The 18,339-nt window shown below is 43.1% G+C and overlaps 1 protein-coding gene and 1 long non-coding RNA gene across 2 annotated transcripts in view; one reads left to right on the forward strand and one right to left on the reverse strand.

The window, feature by feature from the left end:
• Positions 1–1,544, reverse strand: part of LOC141103094 (uncharacterized) — a 50,371-nt gene extending 48,827 nt beyond the window's left edge. The window contains exon 1 of the long non-coding RNA XR_012235245.1: positions 1,331–1,544. This is a non-coding gene — a long non-coding RNA (uncharacterized lncRNA). The remainder of the gene's footprint in view (positions 1–1,330) is intronic.
• The window catches only part of SUSD3 (sushi domain containing 3), a 174,556-nt gene extending 163,037 nt beyond the window's left edge, over positions 1–11,519 (forward strand). Inside the window, exon 5 of the mRNA XM_073592318.1 lies at positions 3,687–11,519. Within this exon, the coding sequence (XP_073448419.1) occupies positions 3,687–3,894 (208 nt within the window). The 3' untranslated portion in view covers positions 3,895–11,519. The remainder of the gene's footprint in view (positions 1–3,686) is intronic.
• Positions 11,520–18,339: the final 6,820 nt, after the last annotated feature.

Genomic DNA, 18,339 nt, shown 5'->3' on the forward strand with positions numbered 1-18,339 from the left:
CGGTTATAGTTCCCATTAGAACTACCTGCCGTTAATTCAGACAAGCTCAGTTTCTGTAATAATATCAATGCTAGCACTAAATTCAGGTAGTTCTAACTACTGGCACTTTAACTACCCGTCCAATAGCAGCGACACATTTATACAAAATTACCACCAGTTTTCAGAGTAATTAAAGGAGAAGTACAGCTAAAGTTCGTTTGGCTGTACCCCTCCTATGGATCACAGGAGTGCAGTTCGTTCTCAATGAAGCCTGCTGTCAACTGATGCCACAGAGCCAGTCCAGACTCGGGCAAGATCGCAACAATGAAGTCGGAAACCGCCCACATATCTGGACTGGCACCCGGCTCAGCCTCTCAGCAATTCGCTAAGAGCCTGAGCCAGCTGCTTCCACCCCCTCCACAGCCCAGCGCTCCAGAGCGCAAGGGGGGGACAGCAGCAGAGAGCGGCAACTCACAGTTAACAACTTTCTGCTCAGGGAGCCCTGAGAACCGAGCGATCAGCTCTGTTCGATCACTCGGTCCTTAGTGTTAGAGCTGGCGGGGGACAGATGCAGCATCGGACCGAGGTAAGTATGACTGGGGAAAAAAACTCCAGATTTCTCTTTTAAGACAAGTTCTGATCTGTACAGAGAGACCCAAGCACTCAGGGTGGGGCATATATGCACTGGGAAGTTGTAAAGAGAAACTCCACACATACAGTATACATACATGTTTACTTTCCAATGGAGCTGTAATTCTGTAAAGCAAGTCTTGTGATTTTTACATATTTTACACATACACATATTTTACACAACAGGCAAACAGGGGGTGCGTGGCATTTATTCTTCTTGTTTCAGCAATCCTTTCTATGTCTCCTCTCTACCTCCAGCCTCCTCATTGGACATTGGATTTTTTTCCCCCCGCTGGAGCAAATTGGATCATGCTTTACTAAGTTCCTTTTTTTGCCTTCTTCTGGATCAGCTGTGGGGACAGGATTTTTTTTACTGAATACGGAGCTTGTTTTTTTCTGTTGGTTGAACTAGATGGACTTGGGTCTTTTTTTTTTTCAACCTAACTATGTAATTAATACATAAATATGCCACAATAAAATATAAACAAAATTATCACAGCATTAACAGCGCTTGGAAAAAAAAAATAACTAAGAGTATTTGGTGCAATTAAATGTACATCGCACACAGGTAATACATGTGTGACAAAGTCCCAACAAAAGTCCGTAGGGTAGATGTAGTGCTCCGTGGCCCCTCAGAAACGTAGAGAAGCCTCAAAAGCTATATACCAACACCAGAAACAAACCTTGTGCTCAAAGTGATCCCCATTGGTAATGCACTTACCACACATGGGCTAAAAGACAGCCTTATAATCTCCAGGCACAACTGGGTAAACTGCTATTCTGGTGATCAGATCCTTCATAAGGCAGCAATAGATTAAATCTGGTCTAATCATGTCTTCTTTAGAGGGCGTCTGAGGAAGACGTGATTAAGAAGCGTGTTAGAGCGAGTCCACGCAGCTCCCCTGTCTGCCAGTCATGGTTCGTGTCATCCCTGGTCTCACTGCACTCACCAACACCAGGAAGTGGTGACAATGACATGTATTCTGCAGAGCGGATTTAACATAGACATTGCTGTCTTCAATTGCTGTCTTTTACTGACTTTCTTGTGAGCTACCTACAGAGATTACCGTGAAATAAAAAAAGTCGAATTTGTTTCATACCACAAGGAGAGACCAAGTTTAATCTATTGCTGCCTTATGAAGGATCTGATCACCAGAATAGCAGTTTACCCAGTTGTCCTTGGAGATTATAAGGCTGTTTTTTAGCCCGTGTGTGGTAAGTGCATTACCAACGGGGATCACTTTGAGCACAAGATTTCTTTCCGGTGTTGGTATATTGCTTTTGAGGCTTCCCTACGTTTCTGAGGGGTCATGGAGCACTACATCCAACCTACGGACTTTTGTTGGGACTTTGTCACCCATGTATTACCTGTGTGCGATGTACATTTAATTGCACCAAATACTCTTAGTTATTTCTTTTTTTTCCAAGTGCTGTTAATGCTGTGATAATTTTGTTTATATTTTATTGTGGCATATTTATGTATTGATTTTATTTTTATAAAAGCTGCTATAGCGCATCAACCTTTTATTCCATTGAGCGCTGGGATCAGTAATACATTGTGTTTCTGATATTTTTCACTAACTATGTAATTATGGATCAGTATCAAATGCCTCTGTCCAATGAGAAAGGAACTTGTGTCACAAGAACAGCTCGCCAGAATTAAACATATTTTGTCAGGAAAAGCAGCAAACATAGGTAGTTAGATGTTTGTCCGAAGTCCCCTTTTAACTTTTCTATTTAAAGTGGTTGTAAACCATTACATACACTCAGTGAAGGGAGTAACCTCAGGTGATACACAGATATGTAACAAATCCTCCTACATAAGTTGCATCTGTCTATTTGCAGTCTTCTCTTTTCTACATCCATTCAAAGTGCTAAATTTATAGGCATGTCTGAGAATTCTGAAAAAAGGGGGCAGAGAGCTGACGTTACACTCTGCAGAGCTCAGGAAAGAGAGCTCTGAGAGCTGATTGGAGAGAAGAGACCCCCCTTCACACAGCTCACAGGAACAGAGCTGAGGCTGTCAATCAGTTGGAGGTCCCTCCCCTGTCACCATTTTTCTCTTGGTATCTCTTGGAAAACTTGTCAAAAGCGATTAATGTTCCCTCAAGAACAATGGTAATGCAAACACTGTTTGCAGCAAGATTACTTATCATGCGCAAATGGAAAAGCTCCTTAGTCCCAAACATTTCAGATGTCAAAATTCAACTTGCTTTAGTCAAAGACTATGAATATAGTTCTGCTCTGAAGAATAATACAGTAACAAAATTCAATACTGCATGGAAACCCTGGCTACAAATTCAAAATTTGAATAAACAACCTGCCCCAAAAGAACAATTATGACTCAACAGATTGTATTTCACTCTTGAATCTACCTAAGGCAAAATGTTACTCTGCTGGGGGTCCCCCCATCACCATTTTTATCTTGGTGTCAGGAGAAATTGTCAGAAGTAATCCATGCTGATAGCAGAAGAATAAAGCAGCAGACAAAAATTACACTTATGCCATGTACACACGACCGTACTTTTCGACAGCAAAGGTCCGACGGAACGAATCCGCCGGACAATCTGATCGTGTGTGGGCTTCATCGGACCTTTGCTGTCAAAAAATCAGACAAATTTTAGATTTGGAACATGTTTCAAATCTTTCCGATGGACTCAAGTCCGGTCGAAAAATCAGTTCGTCTGTATGCTAGTCCGACGGACTAAAACCGACACTAGGGCAGCTATTGGCTACCGGCTATGAACTTCCCCATTTTAGTCCGGTCATACATCATGACGTTGAAAATGATCAGACTTTGGTGTGATCGTGTGTAGGCAAGTCCGTTGCATCGGAACTCTGTCGGAACTCCATCGAAAGTCCGTCAAAAAGTCCTTCGGGGTTCAGTCCGTCGAAAGTCTGCTCGTGTGTACACGGCATTAGTGCTTTCAATTTCTAATTGTTAAGTTAACACTATTGAGGTATGATATGCTTTGCTCACATTTCATGTCTGAGGTGTACAACCACTTTACCAATGTTAAATGTGTATTAGTTTCCATGAGACCGTTTCTATTTGTCCTGTTTTTTCTTCACTGCAGATGCCAAGATGTATGGAGAAAGGACTGTACGCCACACAGTTCTAGAGAAGGGAATTGTGGGTTTTGTCCCAGTAAAGAACAATCCGGCAGACATTTTGTTCCAGGCTGCAGTGTTGCAATACAAACTGTAAGCGGAGTGCATGTTGTAGAAGTTTATGGACATGAAAAAGACCCTCAGAGGAGACTTGAGCCACATGTATCCGAGTAAGGATTACTGAGACTGCCAGCTTCTTGGGACTTCTATTTAATGTTACAAGTCTGTGCCTTATTTACAAATGGAATATGGACCTGACAGTGTTTCCTGTAAAATTTCAGCAAGTTTCATCTGATTCATCATAAGGAGTTTTCTACTCGGGGACACCACCTTCAGCTGCCACAGCCAATGAATGATAACATTTTTATTTTACACTGGCCGGTTACCTGCAATTTAAAAATTGACATTGACATGACTAAAGTAGACTTTTACCATTTACAGTTGAGAAGTAAAAGGTAAAAGGCTATATGGACTTGTTCCTTGAAATGAAGGATTGAAGGCATTAAAAACAGCTCCAACGATGGCGGATACTTCAGTTTTGGGTTATTAGCAGTATGTTGAACCACCCTCTGGCTTCTAGTATCAGAGACTCCAGTGGCCTGCCAAGATTTCTCTACTATGGTTGTGTGCCTGTCCCTTCTTTCCGATATTAATAAGCCATTATTAGTTTGCCTCTGTGTTCACCACTTTTTTATTTTTATTATGGCAAATCCATCACAGAAGTTGGCACCATTATTTGGCTTTGTAGTTCCAAAAACAGTTGGATGTACAGTAACTGAGAATTTTCCACTAGATTCCCTGTTTTAAATTGGAAGCCAGTTATGTGTTCCAACTTCACGGCAACCTCACCAAAAGGAAGTAAAGTTCAGGCAAATGTTGTCATTTCTTTTTATTATTTTTCATTTTTCTTTTTAATTATTTTTTTCTAATTATTCTGTGTTAGTTTTCTATATATGTAATGCTGGGCTGTCACAAGATGCCTCGTGTATGAGTGAACTTGAAGGAACAAATGTCAGTTCTCCGCAGCTGCATTTCCTCATCTACTACTCTCACAATGTGAATAATTATTTGCAATGAAAAAACACATTTTTTTAATTTGTTTTCATACATGAGGTATGAAAGTACATCTAAAGCCAATACTTTTTTTCCTTCACATTCAGTCACAGTAATTGTGGTCACCAGGGCAGCTAGAGAGAGTAAATCTCCCTAATAACCACAGACATAAAAAAACAACATACAGGAGGTTGACCATTCCATACTCCATCCACAACTACAGTAAAAGCTTTGGCCTTAGATACACTTTAATAATGTTGTGTAAAGAGCAGTGACTATGTGCAAAGTGCTTTAACCCATAACAGCCAACCAAGATCCAGTTTTCTGAGATTAGCAAAAGATTCTGATTGGCTGCTACAGGCTTAAGCACATCACTCTGGGCTTGGCAGTATCCCATGTTTGCCAGCTCAGACTCTAGAGTGGTTCCAGCAATTTATCTCCAAATCCAAGAATGCTCCAAAGCCTAAACAGACCTTCAGCTTTTCTGAAACCCTTGCCCTGGCACCAGAGATGTTGAAAACATGATTAACTTCCAAAGCAGCAGCTTTGCTACAGCTAAATATGAGCTCTGGAGCTGCTAAAAAAAATACAAAAGAAAAGAGATTAATTACTTTCTTCATATTTTTATTTTTAAATAAATTGCTATTTATGGCATTTGAAAACCATTTCAGAAATGTTAATTGTTTTCTGTATGGAAGAAGTACATCATTTTTAGATACAAATTTGAAAGTTAAACAAAAAAACTAAAAAAAAAAAATGACGATGTTAACAAATCCAGACAGAAGGGTCAAAAGTTGTATGAATTTTTTTAACTGTGATAGTTATTTTATCTCATGAATTTTTTTCATCAACGATTTGCCTTTCGTAAATAACCCCCTATGTCTCATTAACTTATTTCTTATCTTTTGAAGTATCGTTTGTTTTTTTCTTATCTCCAGACAGTTAAAATTACTGCATTTCATGTTGTCCTCAAAAAACACATCACAGAACCTCCCAATTAACATCAGTCAGAAGTTATTGTTTTTTTTTAAAGTGTAAAAAAAAAAAAAAATCAGTATTTTTACCTGATTCATCATAGGGAGCTTTTACTTGGGGATGCCACCTACCAATCATAAAAATGACCATGCATTTGTGATTTGACCCAATAATCTTTTTTCAGTGATCCGGGTATACATTTATATACCAGGGATAATAAATCTTTGTTAATAAATGAGATGTGGATAAGTAGCTTAAAAAAATTGCAGATGTCTTTTGGGAGAATCTTTGCACTAAGATTATAAAGTCAACTATCAAATAAACAAGATAATACATACAAGTCTTACAGTTATTTAGAACTTTTAATTTAAGTACACAATTTCCCATAAAATAAATTGCTTAGTAGTCTATGTTATTTTGAATATATGACAGTCATGTAAGCTGCATTGAGAAGAACAGCAGCAGATAGTCTGTTCCAGATTTAATATCCAAAATCAACTCAATTTTTTCATTCCCACTCAAGCCATGGCAATTTTGATTCAGCTCTTGCAGCTCAAATCCAGCTTTGGAACTAATCTAAATAAAGATGAGCTCTACTTTGTCAGAATGTATGAGAAGGTTGCTGCCTGCCATTACCTGACATCAGAGCACAAGAGACAGTTTTCAAAGTCAAGCAGTTGACAAATCAGTAACTGTAAGACTTCAGGTGACCTCTGACTCTCTGAATGCCTTAGAAACAGCGGTTCCGAAGTTTCCGTCCTAATAGGTTTTATTTAAAGAGTAACTGTACTGTTACAAATGTGAACAGTATTTACAAAATTATACCACAAAGAGAAAATGTTTTACGTGGACTTTTTAGGTGCCCAAAAGAGTAACGCAAAAACGCATAAATATAAAATGTTAACAGAACGTTAACTCCCATCTAAAACTAGACAGAGGTCAGCTAAAAAGTGTGCAATACACATAGCTGTACATCAAGAGAGTTTTTTTTAAATATACTGTAGAGACTACTCAGACTACTATATATCAGAATAGAGTTGAAAATTACAACATTATAAAAGTGTAGATAGAAGGGCATGAGCTCTTAACACACTACAATGTTCATTGGGCTGATGACTGTGATTCCTCAACATGTTTCGCAGGATAAAACGCCTGCTTCTGCAGGAGGATAGGTAGTCTCTAAATCAAACAAGTGTAGTTCAAGACTGCTCCCAAATAAAGTACTCCCATATGATGGCTGGACCTAGCACACAGGGAAAGCCTAATGAATCATTTGGGATGGCTAGACACAAGTGCCTCCCACGTATGGATGCAGGGGACACAAGAGATCCCCACCACCAATCAAAGCATAAAGCCAACCTTGAAGGGGCTAGCCAAATATATGGCGAGGCCAAATGAGCTGACAAAACCTAGCCCAAAAGGATGTATTAGTCCAAAACCGAGATATGATCTTGCCAAATAATTAGAAATGGCTCCATAAGGGGTAAGTGCTTTCTATATAAATTTGAGCAACCAGGGGAGAGGGGATGTGACCAAAGATGATCCTGCCGTGTCATCAAATTGGGCAAAATAAGGGTGGCCTCCTCTGTCCACAGTTTAAACAAAAAATGCTGCTTTGCAAAATTATATAAAAAAAAATGTAAAGCTTAACTCTGTGTGAAAAATGTGTGCCCCAGCAGTTTAAGAAAACAAAAATGCAGTTCTGGAAACTTACATACTTTCCAGCACTGTGTCCAGGGCCATCCAACCAAAAAGACTGAGCAGATCCTTTAAGTGCAGGGTGTAATGGATCAACCCCTGAGAGGGATTTACCACAGCACCCTGTACTTACATACAATGCAATTATGTAACGTGTGGCACTGACACCCACCTTGGGTAGGGTCCAAATAGGAAGAGAATCCTGCATGTCCCACAACAAGCTTGAAGACATCTGATGATGGTAAGTATAAAAAAAACATAAAATAGCTGGGATGGCCTTCCGGGGAGGTGGACGTACTGGGTGCCAGGAAGGGGGAGCCCCGAGTAGTGCTTATCCCAAGTCTCTGTTTACATCAGTCACCTTTTCTACAGCAGTTCTCTATTGTGCTGTTTGGAGACATGGAGGTGGACTCATGCTCATATTTCATTGTAAGCCAACAAAACACAGTCTCTCTCTGAACAGCTCTAGAGGTGAGATAGTGTGTCTCTGCAAAATTGGGGGCTGATGTAAAAATATGACAGTGCAAGCTGCAAAGTCTGACAGCATTGGTTGCATTAATTAATGGTATGCATTTCTGTTGACTTTTAAAAGATAATGCATTAACCATTTAAAGTACATTGAAAGCCCAAAACAAAAATGTTATATATTGCAGTTTAAAAAACCCCAGATGAGGTGCCTGTATCAGTTTTCTTTTGGTCAGGGTTTTCCCACTTATTTATCTAGATAATACTGCAATTCCTGTCCTTGGACTTCAAACATGTTTTCCTTGGTTAATTTTCATTACACAGGATTATTGGTTTACACAACAAAGATGGCATTGTTTTTACTTCTAGTTCAACTCACAGGAAGTGACATGGACATTGCATTCATGGACAGATCCACAGAAAATTTCTGTACTTTAAAAAAATAAATAATAATGATAATAATAAAAAAAGGCTGAAAAATGAAAAAAAAAAATAAAATAAAACTATTGTAGCCAACAAATCTAAGGACTGGTAAGCTGTAAGCAATATTGCAATTTTAAAAGCTGCAGTTCTTTAAAAAAAAACAGCCTTCATAATTTACAAACCTTTTTCTATCACCCATTGAAAATGAATAGAATAAAAATAATTTAAAAAGTTTATTTTACCACAATTGTACCAGCAAACCAAGACCATGACCTGTGCAATAGAGAGGTGGCCTAGTAAATACTGCTTAGTAGGGTTGTCCTGATACCACTTTTTTGGGACCGAGTACAAGTACCGATACTTTTTTTCAAGTACTCGCCGATACCGATACTTTTTTTTTAATGCTTTCTTTTTTTTCTGGGGGGGGGGGGGGGTGGACGGTGTCTGTGTGTTTTTTATTTACATTTTTATTATTTTTTACAATAATATTTATTTTTATTTTTATTTTTTTTAATCAGCCCTGTTGGGGGGCTTTGGTGAGATATCAGGGGTCTTAACAGACCTCTGATATCTCCCCCTTGAGACAGGGAAAGAGACCGAGGATAGAGATTTCCTAGTCCCTTTCTCTGCAGCCTCAGCTGCACTGAAAATGAATGGAGAGAAGACAGTTGCTCCTCTCCATTCATAAACTGAGACATTGTAATCACAGGAGGTTACAATGTTTCAGTTATGTGAATGGACAGAGTCAGCTGACTCTGTCCATACAGAAAAGGAAGAGTACATGGAGAGGGACAGCAGAACGGAGGGGGACAGCAGCAGAACGGAGAGAGACAGCAGCAGAACCGAGGAGGACAGCAGCAGAACGGAGGGGGACAGCAGCAGAACGGAGGGGGACAGCAGCAGAACGGAGGGGGACAGCAGCAGAACGGAGGGGGATAACAGAAGAACGGAGGGGGACAGCAGCAGAACAGAAGGGGACAGCAGAAGAACGGCGGGGGACAGTAGCAGAACGGAGGGGGACAGTAGCAGAACGGAGGGGGACAGCAGCAGAACGGAGGGGGACAGCAGCAGAACAGAGGGGCAGAACAGAGGAGGCATGGAGGGGGACAGCAGAACGGCATTGAGGAGGATGCGGGGACAGTCAGCGGTGATCGTGTGTGGGAGAGTTACAAGCACCGATCACCACTGTATAAATTTCACTAAAGCAGCTGAAAGCCGCTGGGGAAGAAGCTTGTAACTCCCCCACTCACCAATCACCGCTGACTGTACAGGTATCGGGGGTAGCATCGGGAGAATTTGACCGAGTACAAGTACTCAGACAAATGCTCGGTATCGGTGCCGATACCAATACTAGTATCGGTATCGAGACAACCCTACTGCTTAGGGTGTCAAAGGTTAAGTGTGTATAGCCTGCAAAAATGTAAATCCAGCACCATTCAAGGTATTTCCCCTTTGTGCATTGTTTTTCATTATTGATACAAGTTTAATACAGTATAATTGTATAAAGTATCCTTCTGCTCTTACAGTTCATTAATGCAGTGGATGCAAAGGGAGATGTTTAATCATCACAAATTTATAACCAAAACTGGTTGTTATGACATGTTACAAACAGTTCTTATTTTAGATATTACACAATTCAGGAGGAAAAAAGCACTGAATTTAGTAACTCATGGTCAAGAAAGGAAAGAAGGAATCTGCGTGTGCAAATCACTGCACCATTCAAAATTCTGGATATGTAGAAACTTCTAACACTTTTTTGTTCTTTTGAATACTGGACTTGTTTAACAAGAGAAGTGATGATGTGCGATTGACAGTAGCCCACAGCAATCAGATTTTGTCTTTCATCAGATTACCACTGAACAATGAAATATGATTGCCTTCTGATGATTAGCAATTGATTGACTGCTTGTAAAAGGCATCTCCAAGTTAGATGATCAAGTAAGGATCAGTGGAGCGAGGTGGGGAGTAGGGAGGTTGGCATGGTAATTACACTCAACTTTGTGTCTCATATCCTTAATAGTTTTAACATCTTACACTTCCAGAGTGTTGTACATTTTACTTGTAAGGGTCTGGTTCCGAAAAAAACAAAAACAAAGCACAAGCCCCAAAAGTGATTCTGACACTTTTACCAAGTGGATTTTGGTACTGAGTACAGGGCAAGTCCTATCACAAGGCCCCTGAATACGTTTCTCATGTTTGCCTCTGGCCCCTGGATTTTATTTCTTACTTTCCTTTCTGGTCCCTAATGAGGTTCTCACTTTCCGTTTAGGCCCCTGAAAGAGTGTTTCTGGCCATTGGATGAAATTTTTACCTTATGTTCTAGCCCTGGATAAGGTTTTTCCCTTCACTTGCTCCCGGGTGAGGTTTTTACCATGTCACCTGACCCCTAGCTGATGTCCTCACCTTCCCTGCTGGTCCCTGGATAAGGTTCTTACCTTCTATTCTGGCCCCTGGCTGAACTCTTCAGCTTCACTTCTATCCCAAGGATGAAGTTCTCACCTTGCCTTCCAGCCCCTGGATGAGGTTCTCACATTCCCTTGTGACCTCTAGATGAGTTTCTCACTTTGCTTTCTGGGCCCTGCATGAGAATCTCACCGTGCCTCTGGGCCCTTGTACGAGTTTCTCACCTTGTCCTCTGGGCCCTGGATGTTGTTCCCACCTTGCCCTCTGGCTTCACCTTCTGCCTGCTAGTATAGCCACAAACAAAAAAAATCAGTTTGCACCCCACCACCATTTCTTCAATACACGTAGCAGAAAGAACAGCTTCAATTCTGAGGGGCAAAGCCAAGCATAATTCTACATGATTCTTCATGCCATGGTTGGGTTTGTCATGCTGCCATTTGTGGCACAAAGTGAAAAATTCTAATTACAGGTATTATTTGCTCCCGGATGGCTTTGGAAATTAAAGTGTAAAGTTACTGGTATTTGATGAAAACTGCCATGTTCTATAAATATACGTTTTCAAAGGTCTTCACTCTGGCCCTCAAAAGAATCACGATCAAAGCTTCACATGAAAGCCACTCAGTATAAATTAATTGCATTTTCTTCATGTGACATGTATGTATTGTATATTATGATAAAGTTAATTCACTGGGACGTTGTTTTTCTAAATTGTTAAAAGCATATTTTTGCACATGTTCACTGGGCAGTCTTAATAAAAATAAATTTTTAAGAAAACAATGCTACATTTCAGCTCTCTTTTATATTTTGCATTTGCCTTAACAGTGTACTGTACATATATTTTTTAGTTTTTTTTAAGGGCATTTTTTTTTTTTTTTTTTCAGAATTGATGACTTCAAACTAAGAGAGGCATATACTGTATATTGTTATTGACCATACAAGCAGGATAGTGTTGATTAAAATGGGTTATGATGCTTTTTTGCTTTTTATTGCCTTTTTTCCTTTATGTATATGTATTTATTTGACAGCTCAGTGCTTATGTAGCTCCTTTTATAAAATCAGCCAAATTATTACATCATTCTATCTTTAGGGCTAATTCTCACTAGTCTGGACGGTAAAATGCAGTGTAGAAATTTGTCAGTTTGAGGTCCAGCAGGGAGCGGTGCAATACATGTTTTAGTGCATTGCGCTGCTTACCTTTTTCTTTTTTTTCAACTTTATTTCCAGTGTCACATTGGGGTTTATTTACTAAAGTCTGGAGAGTGACTGGCAGAGACTGGCATTTATCCATTTTGAAAATGCCAGCCCCTGCACATAGTGTGCGCAAGCCCTAAAGAGGTATTAAATCTGCATGCATTCCAGGCATTTGTCCCTGAGCACATACTGCCATAAACATAAGTACCACTTGGTGCACTGTCCAGCCACGCAGTTTTAGCCTCTCATAGAGTTTTACAAGTTGCCAGCCCCGTGCCTCCTAGCTGCACTAAAACGCCAGGATCTCATTCATCAGGGCTAAATGTCTGATGTGCATTGGGCCTTATCTAGAACCAAAATGTCGTTCTTGTTTTGAACAAAATTGGGAAACCCCTGTATATGTGTCACACTGGGTAGATCTCTCTTTGCTTCCTGTCCTATAGACACATTACAAATTCAGAGGGAATGTATCTAAAGTAAAGAAAATCCTTTCTTAGAAATTTGCCACTAGGGATGAGCCAGTTCGGTTCCCAGCAGAACATGCGAACAGGCAAAAAATTTGTTCGAACACGTGAACACCGTTAAAGTCTATGGGACACGAACGTGAAAAATCAAAAGTGCTAATTTTAAAGGCTTATATGCAAGTTATTGCCATAAAAAGTGTTTGGGGACCCGGGTCCTGCCCCAGGGGACAAGTATCGCTGCTTTTTTCGGGAGCAGTGATTTTAATAATGCTTAAAGTGAAACAATAAAATGAAACATTCCTTTAAATATCGTGCCTGGGGGGTGTCTATAGTATGCCTATAAAGTGGCGCAGTTTTCCCGTGTTTAGAACAATACCACAGCAAAATGACATTTCCAAAGGAAAAAAGTCATTTAAAACTGCTCACGGCTGTAATGTATTGTCGGGTCCCGGCAATATAGATGAAAATCATTGAAAAAAAACGGCATGGGTCCGACCCCCCCCCCACCAGTCCATTACCTGTGTATGGATATTAAGGGGAACCCCACACCCAAAAAAAAATGTTGTGGGGTCCACCAGGCACTATATACTCTGAACAGCAGTATATATAATATACGGCCTGCCCTATATACTCTGCAGAAAATTGGGGTTTAGGTGTTGGTGGTACCAGAACACTGTAAGCTCTCACAGTTACTCTTGGTGAGCGCAGGAACAGGCCCTGCTGTGAAATATTATATCAAGATTTGGAATTACATGCTCCTGTTAAACGGGGCAAAAAAATTGGCCCAACCGGAAGCCGCTCTGCATGGACGCCTAACCTGTTAGCTCTCCTCCAGCCCGCAGCTTAAAGGCCTGAAAAGGGGGATTTTCAGCTCCAATATATGGGAGGAAACAGACGGACCAGATCCTCCAGGACCCGGGGTTCGTCCCAGCCACCATCCGGCTCCGCTGCGACCATCCGGACATATTTTAACCAGCCCTCCATGTCGGAGGACGAACGGGACAAGATGGCGCCGACAGCCTCCTCCTCCGCCACGAGACCGCAACGACAACAGCCCTCGGTGGCTCCATCCACACTCCACAACAATGAGGAACAGACTCGGGGGATAGATGGACTGTCCGGTCAAGGGACCACAGCGGTGAGTCCCCCCCCACCTCTCCCTGCACATGAGACGCCCCGGAGCACACCGCGGGACACCTTACCAGGCCGCCCTGCACCTTCCTATACACAGTGCTCAGAGGCCTTCCCGCAATTGCTGCGCTCCTTGTCATACCCCTACCTCCCTCAGGGAGGTACGATCTCCCCCACTCCCTCACTCCAACCAAATGACTTTCCCCCGCTACCGGACCCGGAGGGTGACTGGAGCAGTGATCGGGGACAGGGAACTCATCATGGGAGATTTACACCCCAACAAGTCCACGGCCCCCCCCCGAGCACCCCCCAGCCACAGAGGCGCGGACACCAAGGCGCCTCCAGATCAATGGGACAGGGGACAGACCACACTAAATCATACGCCCAGGTGACCTGCTCACCAAATGGGACCCCCTTGGACAACCCGGTGGGAGCCCACCCCTCCTCTCCTAAGCAGAGGCCTACATGGGAAGAACCACGAGCACCTAAAATACCACATCAGCTGCCATCACAAGATCCATATGATCCCATGCTCCCCCCAGCATTACACAGGGAATCCACCCCTCCAAGCTACCTCCAATCTCATATGGGCCACAGCTCACGTTTGCAGCAGCCCACTTCCTGGCAGGACTGTTTCCAAGCCATACCCACAAAAGAGGACTTCAAACTCCTCATCGAAGAGGTTAAATCCGCATGTCGGGCGGAAATCCAGATTATCCACACCAATCTCAAACATCTATCTGAGAGGATGGAAATGGCGGAGGAGGAAATCCAAGAGACTAGACTGGCAGTGCACCGTACCCAAATACAAGGGGCAGACCACCATTTAATGCTCCGGAATATGCAACGTCACATCGAGGACCTTGACAATAGGGGGCGTCGAAATAATATCCGAATCAGAGGTCTACCTGAACCAGAGGGTCCTGAAGACCTCCACGAAACCTTGCAGCTTCTATTCAACGACCTCCTCGGGGACCCCCCAGATAAACCTCTAGAAATGGACCGAGCACACCGAGCCCTACGTCCCAAAGGACCACCCTCCAGACCCCGAGATGTTATCTGCAGGGTCCATTCCTTCCCCCTAAAGGAGGACATTATGCGCAAAGCACGCAGTGCAAAAAGAGTGGTCTTTGAAAATACACAAATCCAGCTCTTCACAGATCTCTCCTGGATCACCCTGCAGAAGAGAAGATTACTCCAGCCTCTGCTTATCTTACTTCAAGAGAAAAACATCACATATCGATGGGGCTTCCCCTTCAGCCTTACAGCCCGCCATCAGGGTAAATCTGCAACACTACGCTTTCCGGAGGACTTGGAGAACTTTTGCGACATTCTAGAGATCCCCACCCCCCGGCTGCCCGACTGGGATCTCGTGGACTTGCCAACACCACCTCCTGTGGTATGGCAGAAGATCCCCCCGACTAAACGCCCCAGAGACCGGGACTCACCTCAAGGATCTACTAAACTCAAGCCTAAAAAAGGCTGATTGGCGAGACATTTGCCTCTGTCCTACCCATTTTTGCTACAACTGCTCCCCCTAAGGCCCCCTTTTTTCAGTCATTGTACTTCCAATGTCGGGTTTTTTTTCTGTTATAGGAGACTAGTTAGTGTTAGTTCTGGTTGTTTCCGGCCCACTAGGCCCCCTGGTGGTTTATCCTACTAAGGTTCCTCTCTAGTATTTAGTTCAGATAGCTTCATTTCAGTTGAACTTGTATTGAAGGGTTCTCTATGTCTCCCCGGGCCGAGCCCTGGTTTGGGGTTCTGACCGGGGAGACTTATTGGAACTTACTGGGGCTTGGGTGGTCTATAATGTCCGAGCCCACAATGAATCGTTTACTCTTAATTGTGATGACAATAATCACTTTCTCTTTTTCTTCCCTCTTTCTTTCTCTACCCTTTCTTCTTCTCCCTCCCCCCATCCTCTCCCCCCCACTGGTCTGTCGCGGATCTGGGACGGGCATCTGGTCGAGCCTCATCTATGGATCTCTCCATCCTTCGACTCTCGTAGAAGCGTCTCAGCAGGATAAGCTAAGTAAACATACCCCCACATATACCAAGAAACATGGTTAGATTTATCTCACTCAATGTTCACGGGCTGAACTCAAATAAAAAGAGGCATCTTACATTGAAAGAAATCAGGGGATCAGGGGCAGACATAGCACTACTACAGGAAACACATTTTAATAAGGGGGGTGCCTTCGCCTTCGCATCCAGACATTACCCTCAGGCCTTCCAAGCATTCAACCCTCGTAAACGTGCAGGTGTAGCGATCTTATTTAAACACGGATCCCCGTTCAAATGCTTAGAGTCCTTCATTGATCCAAGAGGACACTATATAATCTTGCGTGGCCAGTGGCAATCACAGGCGATAACCATTTGCAATATCTACGCCCCTAACGTACGTCAAATACACTTCCTATCCAAGGTCCTTGCACGCCTCTTTAAGTCCCCCAGCGAATGTCTGATCGTGGGAGGAGATTTCAACTTGGCCCACTCGGTGGGATTGGACCGCCATGTGATTAACCCCACAGCCCCACAGGACCGAGCTGCCCGTGACTCCAAGCTATTTCGACAATTAACTAGGCGTTATGCCTTATTTGATACATGGCGAGCACTACACGTAGGAGACAGACAATATACCTTTTTTTCGGCCCCCCACCGTATGCATTCCCGTCTAGATTACTTCTTTGTCAATAACGCCACCTTACGGATCACAAAGACGGCCCAGATCCATCCCATCTCCTGGTCAGATCATGCCCCAATAACCTTATCACTTGAGATGGGAGTCGCGGTGCGTAAACCCAGCAATTGGCAGTTAAATAACTTTCTCCTCCAACACGTCCCGTCCAGATCGGAATTAGAGACGACTCTGAAAAACTACTTCTCAGATAACAATACTCCCGACATCTCCCTCACCACCCTCTGGGAGGCTCACAAGGCAGTCTTCAGGGGACGATGCATCGCGCTCTCTTCAGCCATGAAGAGAAACGCGATAGCAACCAAGCTCCAAACTGAGAAAGAACTCAAAATCCTAGAACTTCGCCTACAAACCTCACCATCTATATCTCTCCTTAAAAAAGTGGTGTGTCTTAGAAATACCCTTCGAGATCTGGCACTAGGCCAGGTAGAGAAAGCACTCCTGCGACTAAAACAAACATACTATGATAAAGGCAATAAAGCCCACTCCCTTCTAGCGCGCAAACTGTCTGAACGCTCCCATATGTCCACCCCTCACCAAATTAAAGATAGGTCAGACACCCTACGTACACACCCTCAAGACATAGCCCAGACTTTTGGAGAATTCTACACCACCCTGTATAACAACCCTGAGATCCCTCATGACCCGTTACCTCCCGATCTTAAGGAACGAATGCGACACTACTTAGAGGACAGTGGCCTTCCCAGACTCCAAAGAACGGACCTTGACTCACTTAACGTCCCAATCACGGAGGAAGAAATAATAGCCACTATAAAAACTCTGCCCACACACAAATCCCCCGGTCCAGATGGGCTTCCCTACGAGTACTATAAGACATTCCTCCCGATTTTATTACCCTACATGTGTAAGATATTTAACGCCTTTTTTCAGAACACTACCATTCCCGCAGACATGCAGAGATCATTTCTCACGCTTATCCCCAAGCCTGACAAGGACCCCTCTGTATGTGCAAGTTACAGACCAATCGCACTTCTTAACTCCGATTTAAAAATCTTTACTAAGCTTCTCTCAATGCGATTGAACCTGATACTTCCTTCCTTGATACACAAGGATCAGGTGGGCTTTGTCCCCCTGCGTCAGGCGGGGGATAACACGAGACGAATTATTGACCTCATTGACGTGGCGAACAGGGAAGGAACAGATGCGTTGGTTCTGGGTCTCGACGCAGAAAAGGCTTTTGACCGCCTTAGTTGGCCTTTCCTGTTCGCCACACTGCACTATATGGGATTTCGGGGCCCTTTTTTGCAGGCTATTAGACATTTATACACCAACCCCTCATCCCAGGTTAAAACTCCCTTTGCGCTGTCGCAGACCTTCCCGATTGCTAATGGAACTCGCCAGGGGTGCCCGTTATCACCGCTACTATTTGCGCTTTGTGTGGAGCCCCTGGCGGCGACCATCCGGAAAAATACAAACATACACGGGATTCAGGTGAGAGATAGGGAATTTAAGCTGGCATTATTTGCCGACGATATCATACTCACCTTGACCCAACCCAGGATTTCACTTCCCAATCTACAGGCCGAGCTCGACCTGTATAGATCCCTATCGGGATATAAAATAAACGCAACCAAATCCGAAGCCCTGCCTATTAATATACCGGCTCAGGAGATTCAACACTTACAACAATGCTTCCCTTACCATTGGAATGACTTATCCTTAAAATACCTAGGAATCCAGATTACCTCCTCCTACTCTACCCTGTATAGAGCCAACTACCCCCCCCTCCTAAAAAACATCAGGGACCTACTAAGAAAATGGAAGACACATCATATCTCCCTCTTAGGGAGAATAGCCTCGGTTAAGATGGTAATTCTGCCAAAACTGCTCTACCTATTCCAAACTCTCCCCATTCCAGTCCCATCAGCGGAACTGCGGAAAATACAGGCGGACATGATACGTTATATATGGAACTATAAGAGACACAGAATACCACGATCGGTCCTGCTGGCGTCGCGAACGGACGGCGGGCTATCCTTTCCTGACATAACCAAATACTACCAGGCAGCCCAACTACGAGCCCTGGCCTCATGGTTTACCCAACGCTCCTACAACAAGTGGACAGAAATCGAAAAATTGTGGATGGCACCGGTCCAC

This window comes from Aquarana catesbeiana, linkage group LG07, assembly GCF_042186555.1.
Source record: "Aquarana catesbeiana isolate 2022-GZ linkage group LG07, ASM4218655v1, whole genome shotgun sequence".
Lineage (NCBI taxonomy): Eukaryota > Metazoa > Chordata > Amphibia > Anura > Ranidae > Aquarana > Aquarana catesbeiana.